General features: G+C 36.8%; 1 protein-coding gene across 5 annotated transcripts in view; it reads right to left on the reverse strand.

The window, feature by feature from the left end:
- Positions 1–20,412, reverse strand: part of LOC115040701 (protein diaphanous homolog 3-like) — a 146,548-nt gene that overhangs the window by 117,066 nt on the left and 9,070 nt on the right. For all 5 annotated transcript variants that reach the window (XM_029497661.1, XM_029497659.1, XM_029497660.1 and 2 more), the window contains 5 exons: positions 17,477–17,607; positions 4,969–5,043; positions 4,627–4,696; positions 2,282–2,418; positions 1,379–1,484 (listed from right to left, as the gene is read on the reverse strand). In XM_029497661.1, coding sequence (XP_029353521.1) covers positions 1,379–1,484; positions 2,282–2,418; positions 4,627–4,696; positions 4,969–5,043; positions 17,477–17,607 — 519 coding nt within the window. The remainder of the gene's footprint in view (positions 1–1,378; positions 1,485–2,281; positions 2,419–4,626; positions 4,697–4,968; positions 5,044–17,476; positions 17,608–20,412) is intronic.

Here is a 20,412-nt window from a genome sequence, read left to right on the forward strand (position 1 = left end):
AAAGTTAATGAAAACCATGTCTGCATTGATTCTAAATGGGTTGTGTCCCTCGGAAGCAAAAGACCATAACTAATGCATGTCTATTTTCTCCAGTCACCAACTAGGATGGTTTATTTTAATATTAATGCAACAACTGCAGACCAACACACACAGAAAACTGTCAATTTAAGGGCAAACACGCTCCTTTGGAAGCTGTTTTTTACTCCTGTCTAAGTTTGGCTTACTGCACAGGGACCTCCACATCCTGTGACTCTTCAACTGCCCGGGCAAACACAGGCAGAAAAATCAATTATTGATCAGTAAAGTGAGCCATTCATGCGTAGAAAGAGGCTATAGCATTGCTAAGCCTAAGGAATAATATAAAAATGTTTTAAAATGCATTGTTAGTTTGACAACATGCTTCCATTATTGACATGGCAAAAAGCTTGTATAATCCATCATTAAAGCACCTTTTTAAGATTGAGGTACACCTATAAAGAGTCAGAATCATTCCTACCCTCCATGGCTCCTTTAGCCTTAATATATGCAAGTTGATGTTTTATAATGAAAGCAGTGTGTACTCATGTCTGAATGCTGTTCAAGTAAATGTGCAGACTGTTTGACACATAATCATTAAAAAAAGACACGCGGGAGCAAGAAAGACTATGATTCCTTATACAAGACAAGATAACCCTTTATTAATTCCTAATTATTCAAGAAAAAAGGTCCCAGTATTGATGTAATGTCAGTACTTGAAGTGGGATTCCAGCTAATCAAAAATGTAATTTATTAATATGTATATGTATGTAAGCTGACATCAGCCTCAGAAATGTTTTATGATAGATGGTAATTACTACAAAGTCGATTGGAAATATGAGCAGACTAAAACCTGAGGAGAGAATACATGGTGGTCCCACTTGTAGCTAGCCAGAATTTCACTGAACTAAAGGCTGCCAGCGGAGACTGTGTATAAATGACCATGCTTTATTAATGTATGGGGTTAAATGGGGTCTGCACTGTGTATTACAGAGTACAAGAGTATAGTAAGAGTATAGTAAGCAGCAATGGAATGCATTATCAATCAAAGTCTTATCCCAACTAGCTATATTCTGCCATGTTACATCTGCTCAATACTTACCCAAAACCAAAATTTTAGATTTAATACAATATATATATTATTGGTTTAAATTAAAGCTTGATTGGATATGTGATTTAACACACAGGGTTGTTGACAGTATAGCTACAAGACAAAAAAAAGACAGAATAACATCAAACTGACTGAGAGACCTTTGAGTGTGATATGTTCAAATGGTCAACATCACACTGACATTCAATATTTCATTATAGAAAAAAATCAGAGAGAAACAGCTGGGGGTCAGTGGCTCTACACTGCACTTACTTGTAACTGAACTGAGCAGTCACGTAGTCCTTGTACAATGAGACTGAACCTCTCAATGGATCGCCATTCTCCTGCTGTGGTGATGGCTTCAAGGATTTTCTCGAAACTAAACATGAAAAGCATGAGTGGAAAATTGGGGGAAAAGATGAGGAAGAAAAGGAAAAACATTCATTTAAAAGGGATTTTTCTCATAAGCTCTCTCACCCTCATTCTATAGTATCCATTGTTCCTTTTCTGTCTGTGACTGAACTGAGCTGAGCTGACAGGCTTTTCCAAGGGGTTTCTAATCTTGAAAGTACATTCATTCAATTTGTTTCAGGAATGAGATCAATAATATTTAGATATTTCACACAAAGAATGTTGTATTGTTCCAATAAAATAATCTCCCATGAGAAATTGAAACCTCTGTTGCTTTTTTCATGACAGATGGTCTTGAATCATGCATACTGTGTTACAGTTTTAAAATTATTAAATGCAAATACTAAAATATCTTGTTTGACGTTGTCACCTGGAATCAATTTCACTGTCATTTTACATTAACAATATTATGCATTATTTAAACCAGGTACAAGATACAACACTGAACACTCGAAAATAAATGTATTACTCTCCAATATTCCAATACACACATTTTGACATGCATAAAAACTGTGACATTTCCATCATTTGGAAAGTGTGTTACTTTGTGCAACCATGCACAAATATAGGCCACACATAAACCATGGCTTGTGACTGATAAAAGAAGAAGGTATTTTCCAGCTGGACCAAAATTTTAAGCAAAACTTAAAAGAAGGGTCAATTGTCTATTTGTGAAATCAAAAAAAAAAAAGTGTCTTACCATATTACCATATCAGAAAAGTAGAAAGGCAGAGTATAGACAGAATGAATAAAGTAACCGCGTACGTGTTCTCCTCGCCCACAATGCAGATGGCTGACAGCAGCTTTACCACATCAGTCATCATGGCAGCCTGGGTGGGATCAATGGCTCTTGCCAGTAAGGCAAGACATTTCTCCTCCCCAAGGATTCGATCTAAGCCATACTGCAATAAACAAACACAAAACACAAAAAACAATTGCCTAGATCTGCTGTAATTATGCTCTTTTGCACAAGGTATGTTATGCTAAACACTGAGCCTTCACACATGCATTTAATTCAAACTCAATATATGTACGTGAACTTTAAATCAATTGTGTATTATCAGATATTAGGCTATCTGAAAACAAAGAAGAAGAAGAATTTACAAAAAACATCTGTTCTAAGAACAGTTTCAGGGTCTTTTTTTATACACTTAAGTTGTTTAGAGGTCATTTCTATTGTTGTCCAATTGGTGACCAATCATAGAAAATATGCAAGTGTGTCTAACATCGCAAGAAGATAGAGGAAGAAAAGGCTGCACTGACAGCTGGCAGAGAACACCTGTCTCCTTGGCATTGTACATTCTCTCCCAAGATGCCTCTCTAGCCAGGGAAAGGTCTGGGCTAACAGAGAAGCCTAGAGGTAAATGCTGGTGTCTGGCGCCTGTTGAGACACAGGATTACATGAGCCCTTACACTGCACTTCATGCCAGAGCGGCTGTATATCTGTTTCCGCAGGGTTTTAGCTCATTGTGGTGAGATTGTTTTTTCCCTTCCTAGTTAGTTTGGACTTAAAGAACAAAAGCAGGGAAAGCTGAGGTATTGAGAAATAAAAACTTCTTGAACAAGTGCATTTCTATACATAAGTGCATATAATGTAGTGATAATTCAGTGTTATTGTCTATTGATTTGTGGTGTCCAAATTTAATTTACAATGACTGTTTTTATATGTGAATTCAATTATTAAGTTACCTCACTGGCAAATGATGATTAATGTATTAATCATCATTAATGTATTAAAGAGAATAGTCCAACTGACAGCTTGTGCAGAAGAAGAAAACCCATTTACTAGACATATTGCCATGTCTTAAATTATATCAACGACAGATATTCACAAAATTTTCAGTTTATCAACATTTTATGTCTTCATAGATTTTTGAAATACCATTTTATTTGTAAAACTTAATTTGCCTTAAGAACTATAAAGATGTGGCAAACTTAAAATATGACAGCTTTGCTTGAGAAGCAAAAAACTTAATGTGATTTCTGGTTATTAAATTGGCCTGTAGTACATTACAATGTTGAAATAATTTGAAAATGAAGTTTTGTTTTTCTTCTGCTCACTTGCTCTGCCTCATTACGTTCTCTTATTCTCACTCTCTCCCTGTTATGGTTCCATTTAAGAGCTATCAGAGAAGACTAACTCCAGGATTGGAACTTTGTACAGGCCAAAAATCTTAGACCTTTGCAATTGTTTAGCACAGTGTCATTCAACTGACCTCAGTTAAGGTCTCCTTAATTGGCTGAAATTGGTCATGAGCCCTTTAAAGGGGCTAGATTAGGTAATTCCATGAACTACATCCTCTTGTGGATTGGATTAAAGTTTCCTATGGAGATCAGACCCAAAATAAAGGATTTTGTTTTGTATAGATCTTTCTCCCAAAAGGGTAAAAAGACCAAGTGGCAGCCCCCTTATAACATGACCAATTAGTTTTTGAAGCCTTGAGTTTATAATCATGCTTACCATATTTGTTTTTTGAAACCAGGGGAAACACTGCTTGGATAGGAGGACAGAAATGAGGAGCGAGCTGCTCTAGACACTATCATGATCGTCAGTCAGGTCACCATGTGTGGCATTCACATGGTAGCCACGCCAAAATGCATGCCCTTCTTTATGGGTAGGGTCATCTTTGTGTTGAAGAAGCCATAAGGATAGAGATTGAGACCATAAACTTGTTAGAAAAATATTTAGTAATGAAATAAATCAAGTGGGAAGTATGATCATTATCTCATAGACTTTTAAACAATAGGACCTCTGTCTGCAACCAGTGGAGTCGCCCACTGACGGTGATTAGACTGAATGCAGGTTAGAGTCTCTTCCACATTCACCTTACATTTGAATGCAGTCAATGAAAGCAAAAAATATTGAAAGGAGAAAATTGATCAATAATGCTAAAAGTTAATTGGGACAAGCAAGTTGATGAGTATGTTTTATTGATTTTCCAGGAAAAAGAATACTTGAACTCATAATACGCATCTTACGATTATCTCTCTTGACTTGGAGGAAGAGAAAAATTCATTTTAACTAAAGTGGTGTGTTAATAGGCAACTTACTCTACAACCTTTAGAAATTATTACCAGGATTTAGCTAGAAAATTATACATTGTCCTTACCTTATTGTTCATGAAGGCTTTGAGACACTGGACAACTTTATGTTGGTTTTTTTTGTCAATCTTCTCTTGCCTGTGATCAAAATACATTGTTGAGTATTAGCAATAAGACTACCAATTTCAGAGATACAGTCTGCATTAAAATATAGGAAAAAGGTCTGTGCTGATGATAGAAAAGGGAGGGACAGTTTTTCAAGAAACTCTCCCATTAACTGTATTGTTATTAGCCAATGTGTAAAATTTGTTCAGAATATTTTTTTTTTTCCAACTGCCCGTTTGGATAAAAGGGACCTTAAATTGAAAGCCAAATGAGTAAACATAAATGTAATGAATGCATAAACTTACTGCTTCTTGAATAGTAATCTCTCCAAAATGTCCAGCAGCAGTCCAAGACCCTCATGCCCAAAGCTCTGCACCCAACTGAAACAAAACATTAATGTTACAACAGTCAAAGACTGACAGCTAAGAAAAACCCTTTCATGCTCATCAGTTATTGTAGCAACCTTTAAGACGGAAAAACATACATGTACCATGTATGCAGTATAATTTAGACATTTCTTTGCCATATATGAATAAACTCAACCTTTGATATTGTTCTAACTGATGTTTGCTTCATTATTTGCCTCGTTTGCCAACAGAGTTTCCTCTTTACTTATCTCCCCACCACAATCTAAATGGCAAGTTTTCACTCTAAATGAACTTGGAGCCTAACCTGAAAATAAAAATTTAGCAGCCAAATGCCAAATTTTGCCGTTCAATCACATGCTAAATTAAGTGTGTAAGTTATAACTTCCATGCCACCCATCCTTAGTTTGAAAAAAAAAAAGAAGAAATTCATCAGAGAGATAGCAGAAATGTTAGGAGTGGCCAAATCAACAGTTTGGTACATTCTGTGCGCTCTTTGGAAAAAAAAAAAAAAAAAAAAAAAAAAAAAAAAAAAAAAAAAGCTCACTGGTGAGCTTTGGAACTCAAGAAGGCCAAGTGAAGAACACTCTCTAGGACGTACGTGTATCAGTATCAGTAAGTCTACCAAAAAGACAAGACTTCATGAGAGTAAATACAGAGGGTTCACCACAAGGTGCAAACCATTCATCAAATTCAAAAATAGAAAGGCCAGGTTAGACTTTGCCAAAAAACATCTGAAGAAGCCATTCCAGTTCTGGAACAGCATTCTTTAGACCCAGGGAACTAAGATCATCCTCTACCAGAATGATGGAAAGAAGAAAGTATGGAGAAGGCTTGGAATGGCTCATGATCCAAAGCACAACATATCCGTAAAACATGATAGGGCCAAATTCAGCCAAATGCAGCAAAGCTGATTGGACAGCACTTCACACTACAGATGGACAATGACCCAAAACATACTGTGAAAGCGACCCAAGAGATGTTTTAAGACAAAGAAGTGGAATATTCAAAAATGGTTGAGTCAATTTCCTGATCTCAACCCGACTGAGCATGCATTCCCACAAAACATAAGGCAGAAAGACCCACAAACAAGTAACAACTGTGATGAATTGCCAGGTCTGTACTGCAGCTTTGTTCAAAGGAGGAAACCCAGGCTTTAGTGATGTCCATGGGTTCCAGACTTCAGGTAGCTATTGCCTGCAAAGGATTCTCAACAAAGTATTAAAAGTGAACATCTGATTTACAATAATGTTAATTTGCCCAATAACTTTTGAGACTTTGTTAAAAAAAAAAAAAAATGGTTGCAATTCCTAAATGTTTCATAGTATATATTTGTTCAACCACTTGAATTAAATATGAAAGTCTGCACTTCAACTGCATCTTAGCTGTTTCATTTTAAATCAAATGTGGCGGCATGCAGCGCTCAAATCATGAAAATTGTGTTACTGTCCCAATATTTCTGGGCCTAACTGTATGAAGTGCCTATTATATCTAAATATATCTTTATTCACAGAGCGATAAAAGGTTAAAGGAAGACCAGCAAAGTTAAGTTACTGTGTTTGGACAACATGTGCCTCCAGAACAGCTGCAATGCCCTTTGGTGTCAATTCTACAGTTGTGCTGAGATCAAATGACTTTGTGGTTATAGCATGTTTCACAACATGTTTACAGTGAATCCATTCAGTGGCCGGCCATGCCCCAAGGATGGGTGGAATTACCCTTTTTCTTCACTTATTTTTTAAATCAGCATGTTTACAAATTGATAACAGAACTACACAAGAAAAAAAAAAACCAGCTAGTTACCAGATAATAACATTTCAGTGGCAATGCCACAGAGGCAAATATTTGACAAGAAAAGTTTATATATATATATATATATATATATATATATATATATATATACACACATACATACATTTTTTTTTTATATATATATTTAAAGGTGCTTTCAATATAAAGACACACTGAAGTGGCAAGCTTTCAGGTTTCTGAACCACTCTAGGCAACCTAATAAGTTACTTCTTTCATTACTGTGTAACATAGAATTTAAGACAAGACTTTTGTGTGGTGTTGTGTTTGTTACTTTTCTTATTAGATGGCAACTTATTTAATTTCAATTCATGCATTCTCAGGTTGAAAAGACCCTATGGATTCGGCATCATGTCTCTCCAAAAAACAGCCAACTGCTTTGTTGGCATTCTTGAATTTGCATCAAAGCTTATGACAAAATTATACATTGATCTCTTGAGAGAAAAATAAAATGAGGAAACGAATAAATAAATCGCCTACAGAGGGTTAGTTGAGGGCTCTGTGACAAAATTATATTTATATGCCACTTTAATGCCAAATACCTGGAGCAAATCACATCTTCTATTGAGTAAGTTCATGCAATTCCATTAAAATAAGTGTATGGACCTGTTTGTTGTTATATGTACATTGATTTCAGATAGGGAGTTAGTTTCCTAAGATTTACTATCCTATAGTGGTTGAAAAGATGTAGAAAATAAATTTTTTTAGTCTTCCACATTCCAGACTACAATGATTTGTAACCTGTTCTTAAAGCTCATAAAAGGTGCAGGGCTAGGGTGTGTGTGTGTGATAATCGTTCTCATATTCACAGAATTTTTTAGACTTCTTTGTTACATCAAACAACCGACATAAAACGGTACTACCTTACTTGTTACTGACAAAGCATGTGCTGAAAACCCAAGGTTTTCTCACAAAAGTGGCATTAAGGAATGGCACACAGAGCAGCAACTACTTTAAATGGACCCAATTCAATTAAAGCAACAAAAAGAATTTATAATGTTAGTGTACGTCAAAACCTTTAGGTATGCAGAAAACAGACAAAGACTGGGTGAGTGAAATTATGACTGACTGCACCTCCCTCCTGATTGAAATGGAATAACATCTCTGAACATTAGCATTCACTGTTTGTACTGTTCTAATCAACAAGGTGCCTGAATCCTAGCATCAAATCTACTGAAATTCTCAAGGTGAAAACATAAAATGAGAAGCTGTTATCTGAATTTAATTTCTTGAAAAGGAGAGTGAAAGAGGGAGATGTGTTTCAACAGATGGTGGATGCTTATATCACTTTTTCCATTTGTTTTGTTGTATTCAACTTATTTCCACACTTGTTACATGTTGATTGCACACAGATAACAGATGTTTGTTCATTTAAAATATGAAACTTTGCAGCGCGTCAAAGGGCAATAAATCATCAGCATCAAATTAGAATTGAATTAAAAATAGGAACAATGAATTACGAACAAATTATCAACGAATTAACTGAAGCCAGTGGATGGGGCACCACAGCAGCGTAGTGGTTAGCGCTGTTGCCCTACAATATGAAGATCATGGTTTCGGTTCCCGGCCTGGGGCCTTTCTGTGTGTGTGTGTGTGTGTGTGGAGTCTGCATGTTCCCAGGGTGTACCCCGCCCTCGCCCAATGTGTGCTGGGATTGGCTCCAGCAGCCCCGCGACCCGGATATGGATAAAGCGGATGATGAAGAAGAGTGAGTGAGTGAGCGAAGCCAGTGGCCTGACAGTAACGTGACTGGCATTGCAGCAGGTATTTTAAGTCCAGCTTTGATGCTTTTGATTTCTCAACAGCTATTTAGTTTCGAAACAATGACAGTTCCAAAGTGTTTTAGGATTAAAGCCAGGAACAGCAAAATTGCTGAAGAAGCTAACTGCAAACATTTTGTATCAGGCTGGTATTTTGTTGCCAGAACCAAAACATCACTAAATTTAATATCTCTCTGACATATTGGTTTAAGCATATACAATAGGAGTCATTAATAAAATGTTCGATAATAGTCTTAACTGTCCTACATTAACAAATGGAGCTATATGTTTATACAACATGGTCCAGAAAATGACAAAAAATATCACAGCCATGTTGATACAGATAGGCAAGGGTCCTGTCAATTTATCTAAGGAACGGGGATCTCCTGGTTAGGGTTAGGGTTATTCAATTCAAATTCAATTTAGCTCACACTTCTCATTGGGCCATTGCCCAGACTATTCAGGTAATAGAGTAGGCAGGATGGGGGTCTTGACAAGAGCTTCATTGAAATTCATAGCTCAGTGGCCACTACATTCCAGTTTTTCATCATCAGTAGTTGAGGCATAGACCAAAGAAAAACTAATCTGTTGATCTATGGCTGGAAATATTGCACAGGAAACCAACAGGCCAGCACAATTAGGGTCTGCTGCAGGACTCGGCCTTGACAAGGGCAATAGTGACATACGTCAGATTTCAAAGGTTTCTAGTAAAAAGACCTGAAGCATTCTCAGATCTCAGAGGCCAGAAAGGGGAAATCTGATACTTCATTACAATATCCTGAGAAACTCTCATCCTCAAGAGAAAAGCAACATGATAATAAACTCTTTAAAGTGTGTGTATCGGTGTTGCTGAAGGTCAGGGGAAATTAGGATGAGGCAGGCAGATGACAAAGATTCATGATTCATATGATCACTGTCTGTATAATTGTTGTTGAAGTGAAATATGTGGACAGATACTAATGGTGAAGTTAATAGCAAAAGAAAAAAATATCTTACTAAAATCGAAGCAAATAATAGCAAATGTTGGGCAAGACGTATCAATAATTACAATCATAAACTGACCTGTTTCTTTATGTTTACGCAGTTAAGTGGTTTGTAGTTGATACGGCGTCTATCTAGAGTGAAGCCTAACATGATTTAAGTATTTTCTGTTTCCTAATCTAGCATGCTTTGGCAGCCCTTGGGTTTCATTAGTTCCTAACATCTGGCACTCCCGCATCCAAAATGAGAAACTTCAATCACATTCTCTGCCTGAGTGTCCTCGATGTTTGGATCTACTATGCGTAAAAATGATCTGGAGATACCCTTTTTTCGTTAGAGAAATTACAGTGCAGATTTATGTCCGACTGCAACCTGTAATGCCCCTACCACTGCCTTGTAGGTTGTCCATGCCTACCTCAGCAGGCTTTAGATCACAATGGGAGGGTTATCACCTGAGGCATTTCACTTTGGCAATCTGCACTAAAAAAGCCAGTCCCACCTTTCATTTGAGTGTAGTTTTTACTTTTGCACACACGAGCACACAACACCTCCACGAGCGATGCCACTTGTCTATGTACTGCTTTTATGCCTAACTTCTTAATTTCCCGATCCTCTTGCATAGCCAATTTACTTTTTTCCCCCATTCACAATGGATGATTATGTTTAGCTCAACATGGCATGCACATCCTTATATTCACCATGGCCATTTGTTGTTGCTTGCTAAAGCAGAAAAAGAATAATATAGCAAAGCCTGGCCTGTGGCCATTTACACAGGAAATAGGACAAATCTACATACACAGGTTTCAGAGCTACACGAAACAATTTGCAGGGTGGTCCATTTCCTTCACCAGCTGTGTGGACATGAATGATTGTGTCCATTCAACTATGACCAATCAGTGCTAATCGATGTCTGCGTCCTGTCATTCTGCATCCTGTCTTCAAAGCTACGATTGGCTCTGCAGTTTTTCCTACCAAAAAAGCTGCCCTCAAGTTTGAGAGCTGGAACAAGGATAGCATATTTCCATCACTGTTAAAATGTTCATGGACAGTGCATTAAAATATGATTCTGGTTGCAGAAGTAAGTAATTGACACAAAATTCCATCCTCTGTAAACTACCACTAAACCACATTTGGGCCATGACACAGTAAACTATAATTAGTGCTTACTTTGAGATTGGAGGTATACTATAATCAAATCTCACTATCAATTGTTGCAAAAGCAGCATAGCAACGTTGGACTGAGGACTACCATCTCAGAAAGACATGAAGAAAACAGAGCAAGGGAAAGAGCATTGTAAAAAATAAGGAAAACAAATTCATCAGCCCCTTCCCTGGGAAACAAAAACAGTCATAAATCAAAGAGAAAAATGAGGCGCCTTATCTTGCTAACTTCACTGCTAAGGCAGCTTGACTTCTAACCGAGTCTCAAGAGAATGCCTGCAAGGGTCCCAGGCAGTGCGGCACAGCGTTGCACTTCACTACAGTGGTTATGAACCACACATAAAAAATTAACTAATGTTGTCCTGCATGGGATTCTAACAAACTAGAAGAAAGCTCTCCCGTGAGCAAGAAAAAGAGGGTTTTGAAATTACAGCAATGTGGTACATTTGAAATAAAAAATAAAAGCACATATCACATAGTAAGGCTTGAATGACGTCACTTGAGTAGACTGCAATTAAAAGCAGTTTCCACAATGTTTGAAATATGGATATATATAGACATCACAATTAAGATTCAACTGAATCTTCATGCATGTCTTTGTCAAAGGCCCTTTAGTAATACGATACATACATGTATTGAGTAAATATTGTATTAAATTGACTGCCACGACTTAACATGTATAACAACAAATACCCATTACCAACACAGAGATGCGCACAAATTATAGCTAGATGCCATTAGTGCTCTGTATGTGCTCGTGTGATCAAGGTGGAGCAGCAGATCGACTGGCTGACATGCCAAACATATTAGTTTGGGTTCTTAAAGGTTGTGTTTGATAGCTATAAATAAAACTTTTAGAAAGTCATGGAGAGAAACATAAACAAACAACTTTAGGAAAATTCACAGGTTGACAGTAGGATAATCAGACTATGGACACAATAGCTCAAATTTCTAAGGCTATCCTCTCAAAGAACCCAGACACCTCATGGGGCATAAGCTCATACATGTGTTAATACCACTGGATACCTACATCAGGAGATGAACTCGTATTGTACCTAATGAATCTTGTAAATCCCAATTACCTCCGTCACACGAAGAGAATAACTGACCATGAGAAAATTAGACACAGGCTGTTTGTTATGAATATGACCTTATCAGTGCTTTCAGCTCTCCTAGAAACAGACAGTGGACTATTGTTGAATACTAAATGAGAAATGAATGACCTGTGTGCAAACATTCTCTGAATGACTCTGCCTGAAGAGGGAAAATTCCCCTCACACTAACATGGGAGAGGATTTTTTTTTTTACTCAACTGGTGTCCATGTTGTACTGCAAAGCATTTTTTTCAAAACACAAAGCATTTATCCTTGCTCCCATATTTACCTCATAATGTGGATGTATTGTGTTGTGTTGCGTTGAGCACCTTAGCAAAAATTGCCTCGTCAAATGAAAGCTCATAAAATGTTTCAGTTTTTACTCTAATTAATATTCCAGAGGTTGGGACACAAAAGATCATGCTTCTTATTTTCTTTGGTTTCTCTCAGGCTCCAGCTAAATCTAGAGTTGCCAAACTGAGATGCATGGCTACCAGGTTTTTGAGCTTGTTTGAAACAATTCACTTTTAGCCAAGCTAGGGTGATTTGAAAGAAGTAGCTGCTGATGAGAGACTGCAAAGAGAGCAGTTTTACAAAATCGTTTTCCTATGTGTTTGTGGTGCTAACTAAAAGAAGGATAACTGCAATCAATTTTGAGTAAAACTCAAAAAGTCACTCTAATCTAACATTCAACATTGGGTTTTTGAAACAATATCCATCCCAAAGGATCCGTAATACCTTGTTTTGGTAGCTTTCCTTTTTTGGGCCGATTTAATACTAGTTTTTGGTACCTATACCTACAGAGTTATGAGTGCACATTCAATAAAAACATTTACTATCCCTTTGCGAGAAACATTAAGTGGTGAAGAGGAAAAAAAAAAAAAAAATACGCTTCTTATGGACTATGTTAAGAAGAGCTGTTGCAGAGGATGTGGATAGCTGCTGCCAGAGAATCTTAGATGAAATGCTCCACTTATACACACCAACAAAGACACGTACTGTATACTCAAACTGAATGTTCACATGTAGCCTTGTAACGTAAACACGCATGCAAAACAATGTTTTCAATTGGAACTCAGCAATTCATGGTAACCAGGGTTACCTGCTGTCAAATTAAGCTTTTACCTGATGGTGTTGGAAGTCAAAAGTCATCACCATGTCATCTGTGCAATACATGACAAACAGAAATCACATACTGCTGTTTGCAGCTACATTTTTACTTATTTATTTTGGGACACAGAAATTCCCCAATACATATTTTGTATTTGTATTTACTTTTTCCTACTTGCCATTCTGCTATGGGGACGAGAGGGAAAGGATACTAATGCACCATTTTTTTGTGTAATGTTGAAGAACCTGTAAACTTAGGAAAAAATGTGTTTAATAAAGAAAAAAAACTTGACTGGCTAAAAACAATTATTTCACAAGACATCCAAATAATGTTGATAGTTCATTCTTAAATGATCAGTAAATCACTGGAATTAGCAGTGTGTAAATTGTTTCAATAGCAAGTTTGAAAAAAGCTCAAACATAATTCTACCCAGATAAACAACTGCAACACAAACCTAAATAATATACATATTCTAAAATGAACTATTCAATGAAAGTGTCAATAAAAAACACCATTACCTTTGTAACGCTAGAACCTATGGCTGAACTGTCCTGGATTGCACTGGATTTTACTTGTGTTTCTAATAAGGTGGCCATTGACTGTGTAAGTTCCTTATAAGAGAAAGAGCGTTTGTGTTTATATTTTAAAATGATCCAAATACTATGCCTACAACTGGTTTAAGGAGCTGCGAATCTGCTTGCAGCACAGGAGGCATGTGTATGAGAGGCAGGACGAGCATCAAGGTTTATTAAAAACGTGGGTTAAGGAAGAGGGATGCTCAAATTCACCTGGCTGTGTTGCTAAACTGGAATGAATAAATAAATAAATAAATAGAGAGCCTTAAACGTGAAGGTCAGTTTTAATATAATATCAAAAACCAATTTCCACTTGTTTGTCAGATCCATTTATCAAATCCATTTAATACAATTACATCCCTTACCCACACTAGTGCTGTGGGCCAGTAGCACAGCTTCTCTTCACAAAAAGGGAGAAAGAGCTGGAACAGCGAGGTGGGGAAGGTATCAAGAAGTCATAGGCAAGAGTCACAGGGTCATACTCTGGAGTTGCAGGAAGTACCAAATTACCTCTAAGTCTGCCTGCTCTGCTAGAAGCTACCTGATGAGGGGGCAAAGAAGCAGAATGCACCTACCTGCTATTGGATAATTGAGAGTTGTGCTGCTGCTACAGAAGGGCCATACAAAATGCCTTTACTGTCAGTATCACAACTTAGAACTACAATGTTGCGAAGGGTTACCTCTGCCTGAACAGTGCTTTAAACTAAGGCAGATACCAAGCCAAACTATGTTATTATACATGAACCATCTATACCATCCATCTCATTAGTGGTCACTGTATCAAAAGTCATGACTTCAGGCCACATTCTGCCTGAGAATCCCACTGGTGAGGATCCGATCAGCAGGAGCTATTTATGTCACAGTTTACACGACTGCCGTGACTTATGACTGCTTATATAGACAGCTATCATGTTATGTATGCTACATACAAGAATATTCTTGCAAATCAGGCTGGTTAAAATGTCAACTATTTGAAATACATCAATATATATTAAAGGGATATAATACAGTTGACATTGATATAGTTTGATGTTACCCCACTAAATCTGATTCTTCCATAAAGCAGTGCAGGTGATTTTCCTCTCTCTCTCCACCACCCTAACTCTCCCTCTGTGTCTGTGTGCCCACCCACCCCTCACACCAACAAGTTCTGGACTGCACTATAGAAAGAGAAATTCAGTCCATTATTGTTCTTTAAGACAAGTGAGTGAGCAGAGACAGTCTTCTCATTTACTACTAGCAATTCAATATACATATTCTTTTTTTCCCATGTTTTTTTATGGTATATTTTCAAACATAGAAAGCAGCCCTGTCAGTTAAAATATGTGGCTTTTAATTTCAAGTGAACATGACTTTTCTATCATGTATTTTATTGGCATTAACACTTGAATGTGTTTAGCATAATTCAAGTTCTGAAACAAACATATCATTTATCCTAATAAAAACAAAATGAGGCTTCTTCAAGAGTCTCTTCAAGTAGCTGCAGTACTCAACAAGTTCTAGTAAACATAATGAACTCTCAGTTCTTTTAACTCCTACATCCATGTTCAATGATTTTATTGTGTACGGAACCGGAGTGGTGGGTGGGAGTGCTTTCACATGCAAACTCAAAAAGATGAGCCTGGTATTAGAAAGGCTTTATTATCCATGACAAGGCTCAGGCCTAATAAACACAATGAGATGAAAGACTCCAGCTGCGTTAATAACATACAACCCAACAAATTTTTATTGATTGATCTTGAGTGGGTCAAAGGCAAAAGACATGAGAAACAAAAATTGGAGGGGGACTAACTGTAGTCGTTTTAGTACCAAGGGATGGTTTGATGTATGAACTCAAGGGGTAAAAGATTATGTGCTAATAAAAAGAATAAAGTGACTATTTTATCAATTCATTTTAAAACTTTAACCGTCAATAAATTTACAATATTTCCCCCCTTCTGAACTATTTTTGAACAATTTTGATGTTAGATTGTATTGTCAGTATTAAAATTGGTGTACATAAAAACTCATATTTTCAGCTGTGCATTAAAGCTTTAGGAAGATGACTAACCACTGGTAGACTATTGCTTCTTTGGTTCAAAAGAAAGGAAACAGACAAGATCAGGGATGAAATGCAAGGTGAGACCCCATAAGATGATGCAAGACCACAGTCATCCTCAATCTGCCATGACCCACATGACCAAACTGGAAAAGCATTGTCTTGAGTGTAGAGAGGCACTGAGATCTTATTATACACAAGCTATATAGCCATGACATCAATCATCAAAACAGCTTACTGGGATCAAATAAAACACATATCTGTGTGTGTGTGATGATAGGAGGTTGAAGAGTTTCAAAAAGTTTGTGAAGATTGAATGTTCAGGCTTTGGTTTTTGACTGCCTTTAGAGTGGCTCTGGTGGGGTGTATAATAATGTGAAACAAACTTGATCCTCCCCAACCTCAGACAGAGAGAGCCCAAAGCATCAATTCAAATCTAAGAGATGGAGACAACCAAAACAAGAGCACCATGGATCTGCCTGTCAGTGTATCTTAGACAGCACCAAAGGAAGCTACAGTCAGATTTACTTTGTACTGGCAAAAAACATATTTTCATTTTCATTAAAAAAAATATCAATCTTGGGGGGAGGGGGAGAAAAAAAAAACTTGGTGGTGCCCTAAAAGTAAACCTTAACATGCAGGTGTGCATACAAGCTAACCAGAAAAATGTGAATCAAATGGACAATGAGGAGAGATTAATGAATTGACAACTGACAGAAATTTTCACACTTAATCCCCAGCATTCATAATGTCATTTCTAGTTAAGTGTTTCTCTGATTTAAAAAAAAACAAATAAATACTGACAGGGACAAACACTGCATGTTAAACCTGCCAACATATACTTAGACCAACCAATGGGTAGAAGCCTGAGTAGAGATAAATTTTTGGAATACTTTAACTAAAATGCCATACACTGGAATCATATCTCTGGATCAACAGTCTTTTCAAAACTGACAGTTTCTAATTAAAGCACAGTGTTGGGCAGCTGGACTTGAGTTAATTGTAAAAAATTTGGAGAGCCAAAAAACATTACGCAATAGTTTATATTAGTACCATCTGCACAGGCAGTCTCTGCCACAAGTCTCACAGTTAAGAGAAAAATGCCAAACTAAGCCAACACGTTGCAAATTTTTTCTGTCTCGGAAAAAAAAAGAAAAAAAAAAAAATCAACAAGGAGGATCATTTCATGCTGGAGCAGAAATGATAATACCGGAGCTTCTCATTTTGTGTTCCATGTAATGGTTGCAGATTAAAAAAAAAAAAAAAAACTGCATGTGCATCACAACTGTAAAAAGAAATAAAGGGGTAGAAACGTTACAAGTCCCCAGAGTTCTTTAAGTATTTCAATTTTTCTCTCAGACAACTAAAGCAGCTAACAAATGGAGCACATTTAAGCCTTTCAAGCACTTGACCCGTTTAAGGGATCAACACGAATTGAGGAACTGTGCTGGAGTTAATATGAAGAGTCGACATTGCATGACTATTCATTAAATTCATTAAGACTTCCAACAGTCATGCGGTAAAACACAACTCAACAACAACAACCTTCCTGCCTTCCTGCTTATAGTGAGTGGAAGGACTAACTACGGCTCGCTATCTCCTCACCTGGAATGTTAGACAACCTGGGTGGTTCACAGGATGCGCGCTGCAAATCTGTTGATAGTGCTACCCTATGTTATGTCTTATTCTAAATATTTTACTTTATTACATTGAAACACTATGAAAATTCTATACAAGTATAAAACAAAGGGAGCAAAAAATAAGATGCTTTTTTTTTTTTAACATAAAAATAGCGCATGACGCTGATCCCCTTTCACACTGTGTAAATATTAACAAAAAGACTTACAAAGGGGACAACTGTGAGAGCGCTTGTACTAAGACATTAAGCTGTTTCCCATTGTCATGATCTTATACTGTACCTGACAGGGTTGCTAGTGAGGGACACACGCAGTGAGTCTAGGCAGGCAATAAGGCGTTCATCCATCACACCTGACTTCAGCTCTCCCAGAAATTCCTGTGGAGATATCTGATGGTTGCTTTTTAAGGTGCCCTGCAAGACATGGGACCAAAAATAGTTTTTAGTCAATACACTGAATATAGAATATAGAATATATATATACAATATAGAAGAAAACAATGTCAAAAACTTAGCAGTCAATCCCAAAAGTTCAAATGTTGAAAGTTCAAGAAGTGCCAATAGCCTGTCCAAATAGCCCTTTATAAACATTAAAATCTACACAAGTCTAGCCTACTTCAGAAACTCCCATTACAATAATACCTGCTACTGCAAAGCTAATGGGTTAGGATGCTTACAATGTGGATGCAAGAGCTCTGAACAGGTGAGCCCTGATTCGTTTCCAGAGACATTATGTTTGCAGCCTCTCCAAATGTCTGTCCCATTGCCAAGAACACAACATTCCCAGTAATACTTTAAGGAAATTTCTTTAAAATGGATTCAATGGGTTCATCAGATTTTTGTGGTTAAGGGTAAAGGTCCACTCCCTAAACAAATTTTAACTATAGTTTCAAGAATCAATATACAAATACACATTTCAAAATGAGATCTTCTGATTGAAAATGTAATCATAAGCAATTAACTTCATCTCTCAACAGGATGTTCCATTATCTTTTATTAACTTATTCAGAAACCCTGTGTCATATATACAGTAGATGTGAATAGTTTCCTTATTTTTTTATTTTATATATTTTATATACAGAAGTAAGAGCTTTCCTAATCAATGGATAAAGTGGAGTTATATGGAAACTGCAAACCCAGGGCAAGAGAAAAGACAAGAAAGAAAGGGTCAAGAAAAACACAGATTTAAGTGGTTAAGATTAAGTTAGATTCATGGAGGGTCCTTAAAATAAAGATCCATCAAGATTTTACCATGTGCAAGAAAAAAAAATTCACCTTAGACATTGCCATTAGCTGCCAGGAGCTTCTGGGGGTAATAGTAATTTTTTACCCCCTTTCCCTCTCAAGCTATCATTAGAAAATGTAGATACAGAGACATTCTTTCATCATTCACTCTTTTGACAGTTTCTGTATCTGTGCTGCATTTGTCAAGAAAATTTTAAAATAAAATGTATGTAAGCATAGACTGGGAGGGTGATGTATGGTAAAGAAGTGATTATGCTTGTATACCTGTATCTCTTTTTCTTTGACTAGGAGAAAGACATGCTAGTTGAAGCTTTTGAGTTTTTCAGTGGGAGGGTGTAGAGAGAAAGCTATCAAGCCAACTGCACTTACGCCAAAAATGATGCACATCATTGGGTAGATTTTTGATTCCTCAAAGGCCTCAGAGATCAGTCCACATCACTAGCAGCAGGAATAAATAATCCCTAACCCTTGCAGGCTGCCAAAACAATATAACTGTGCCCAGTCTGTCTCTCCCAACACCTTGAACATTTATAATATTCGCCTCAAACTCAAGTAAGAATAAATTAGTTATTACATTTTCCAACAAAAAATCCCACTTTAACCTTAGGTCATCAAAGAATGGATTATAATGACACATAGAGTCAAGCCCATATATGTATATTGTATGAGAGCTAGAACACATCAGCTAGAAAGATCCCATCTATTCATTCTCTGTGATAGTAACAAAATTCACTTCTTCCTTCATCAATTCCTCTTACAATGGGTTCCTCTTTCTCTTCACAACAGAACGGGGAAATGGTAAAGGGCCACATTCTCTTGATCCTTTGGTCAAGATAATGGTAAATATCAAACTTTGGGGGGAAAAAAAGACCACCAAATATTGCTTTAATTATTACTGTTTAAATCACCTCAAAATTTTCCTTCATAATTTTACAAGTCTGGATGATACTGATACACTACATCAGCATGATACAGCATGTTACCGTGTTTGTATTCTTTATCAGGTGTTTACACAAGATAGAAGATAAAACACAGATTCCTATACAGCACCAACTACAGACAAATCAACCGTGGGGTCTCAGAAATATACAATAGTTATTGCAATACAACTACTAGACAAAGGTCAGCAATTATTTTGTTTAACAAAATACATGACAGTTGTTTCTCTACAGGTCTACCAAATTTGCAAGCTAGAAACCAAGGGACATACATCAATTCAGGATGTTGTATGAAAGGTTCATTGGTAAAGCAGTGCTTTCTTGTGGTTGAGAAGGATGTGTCAAGAAACTGCTTTAGGATTTTCGGAGAAATGGACACTGGCATTTTGATCTTGATGTATCCTGACTGGATATCAATTTCAAGCAAATATTTCATGACTCATGATTTGAACAAGGTCTTACGTGATTACATAAATCAAAGAGAAATGAAATCCAACCATTTTAAGATTATACACATACTGTGTAAAAAGATTAGCTCAGTAGTTAACAAGCTACCAACCTGTAAATAGCATGTAATATGCTTATCACTCATACACACGTTACTTTCAAAATCGTAAATACCAATTTACTACATCTTGTGTAGCATTTGGTAAAACGTGTGTTTGGATTCATTTTAATTTGGTGTCTGTGACCACTTAAACAGCCTGGTCTCCATGGTAGCAATTTAGGCAGGGATGTCTGGTCATAGTGAAAGAAATTCAATATTTCTTTTCAAGTTTGCCAACATGTTAACCCAAAAACCTTTAGGGGTATCAGAGTTTTTTTGCAATGCAATGCAAGGTCATTTGAAAATTGGAAAATATATGTGATTTGTTAACAAAAGCTACTTGAAGTTAGGAGGTGTCCTCAGTTTCTGGTAATATGAAATAAACAAGAAACACCCTTGGTACTCACTGCTTCCATTATTATTCAAATTAACAGCAGAGACTCAACTTATAGAAGCAATGAACACACTCTGGGGTAAATATCGAATGGT

Source organism: Echeneis naucrates, chromosome 3 (assembly GCF_900963305.1).
Source record: "Echeneis naucrates chromosome 3, fEcheNa1.1, whole genome shotgun sequence".
Classification (NCBI taxonomy): domain Eukaryota; kingdom Metazoa; phylum Chordata; class Actinopteri; order Carangiformes; family Echeneidae; genus Echeneis; species Echeneis naucrates.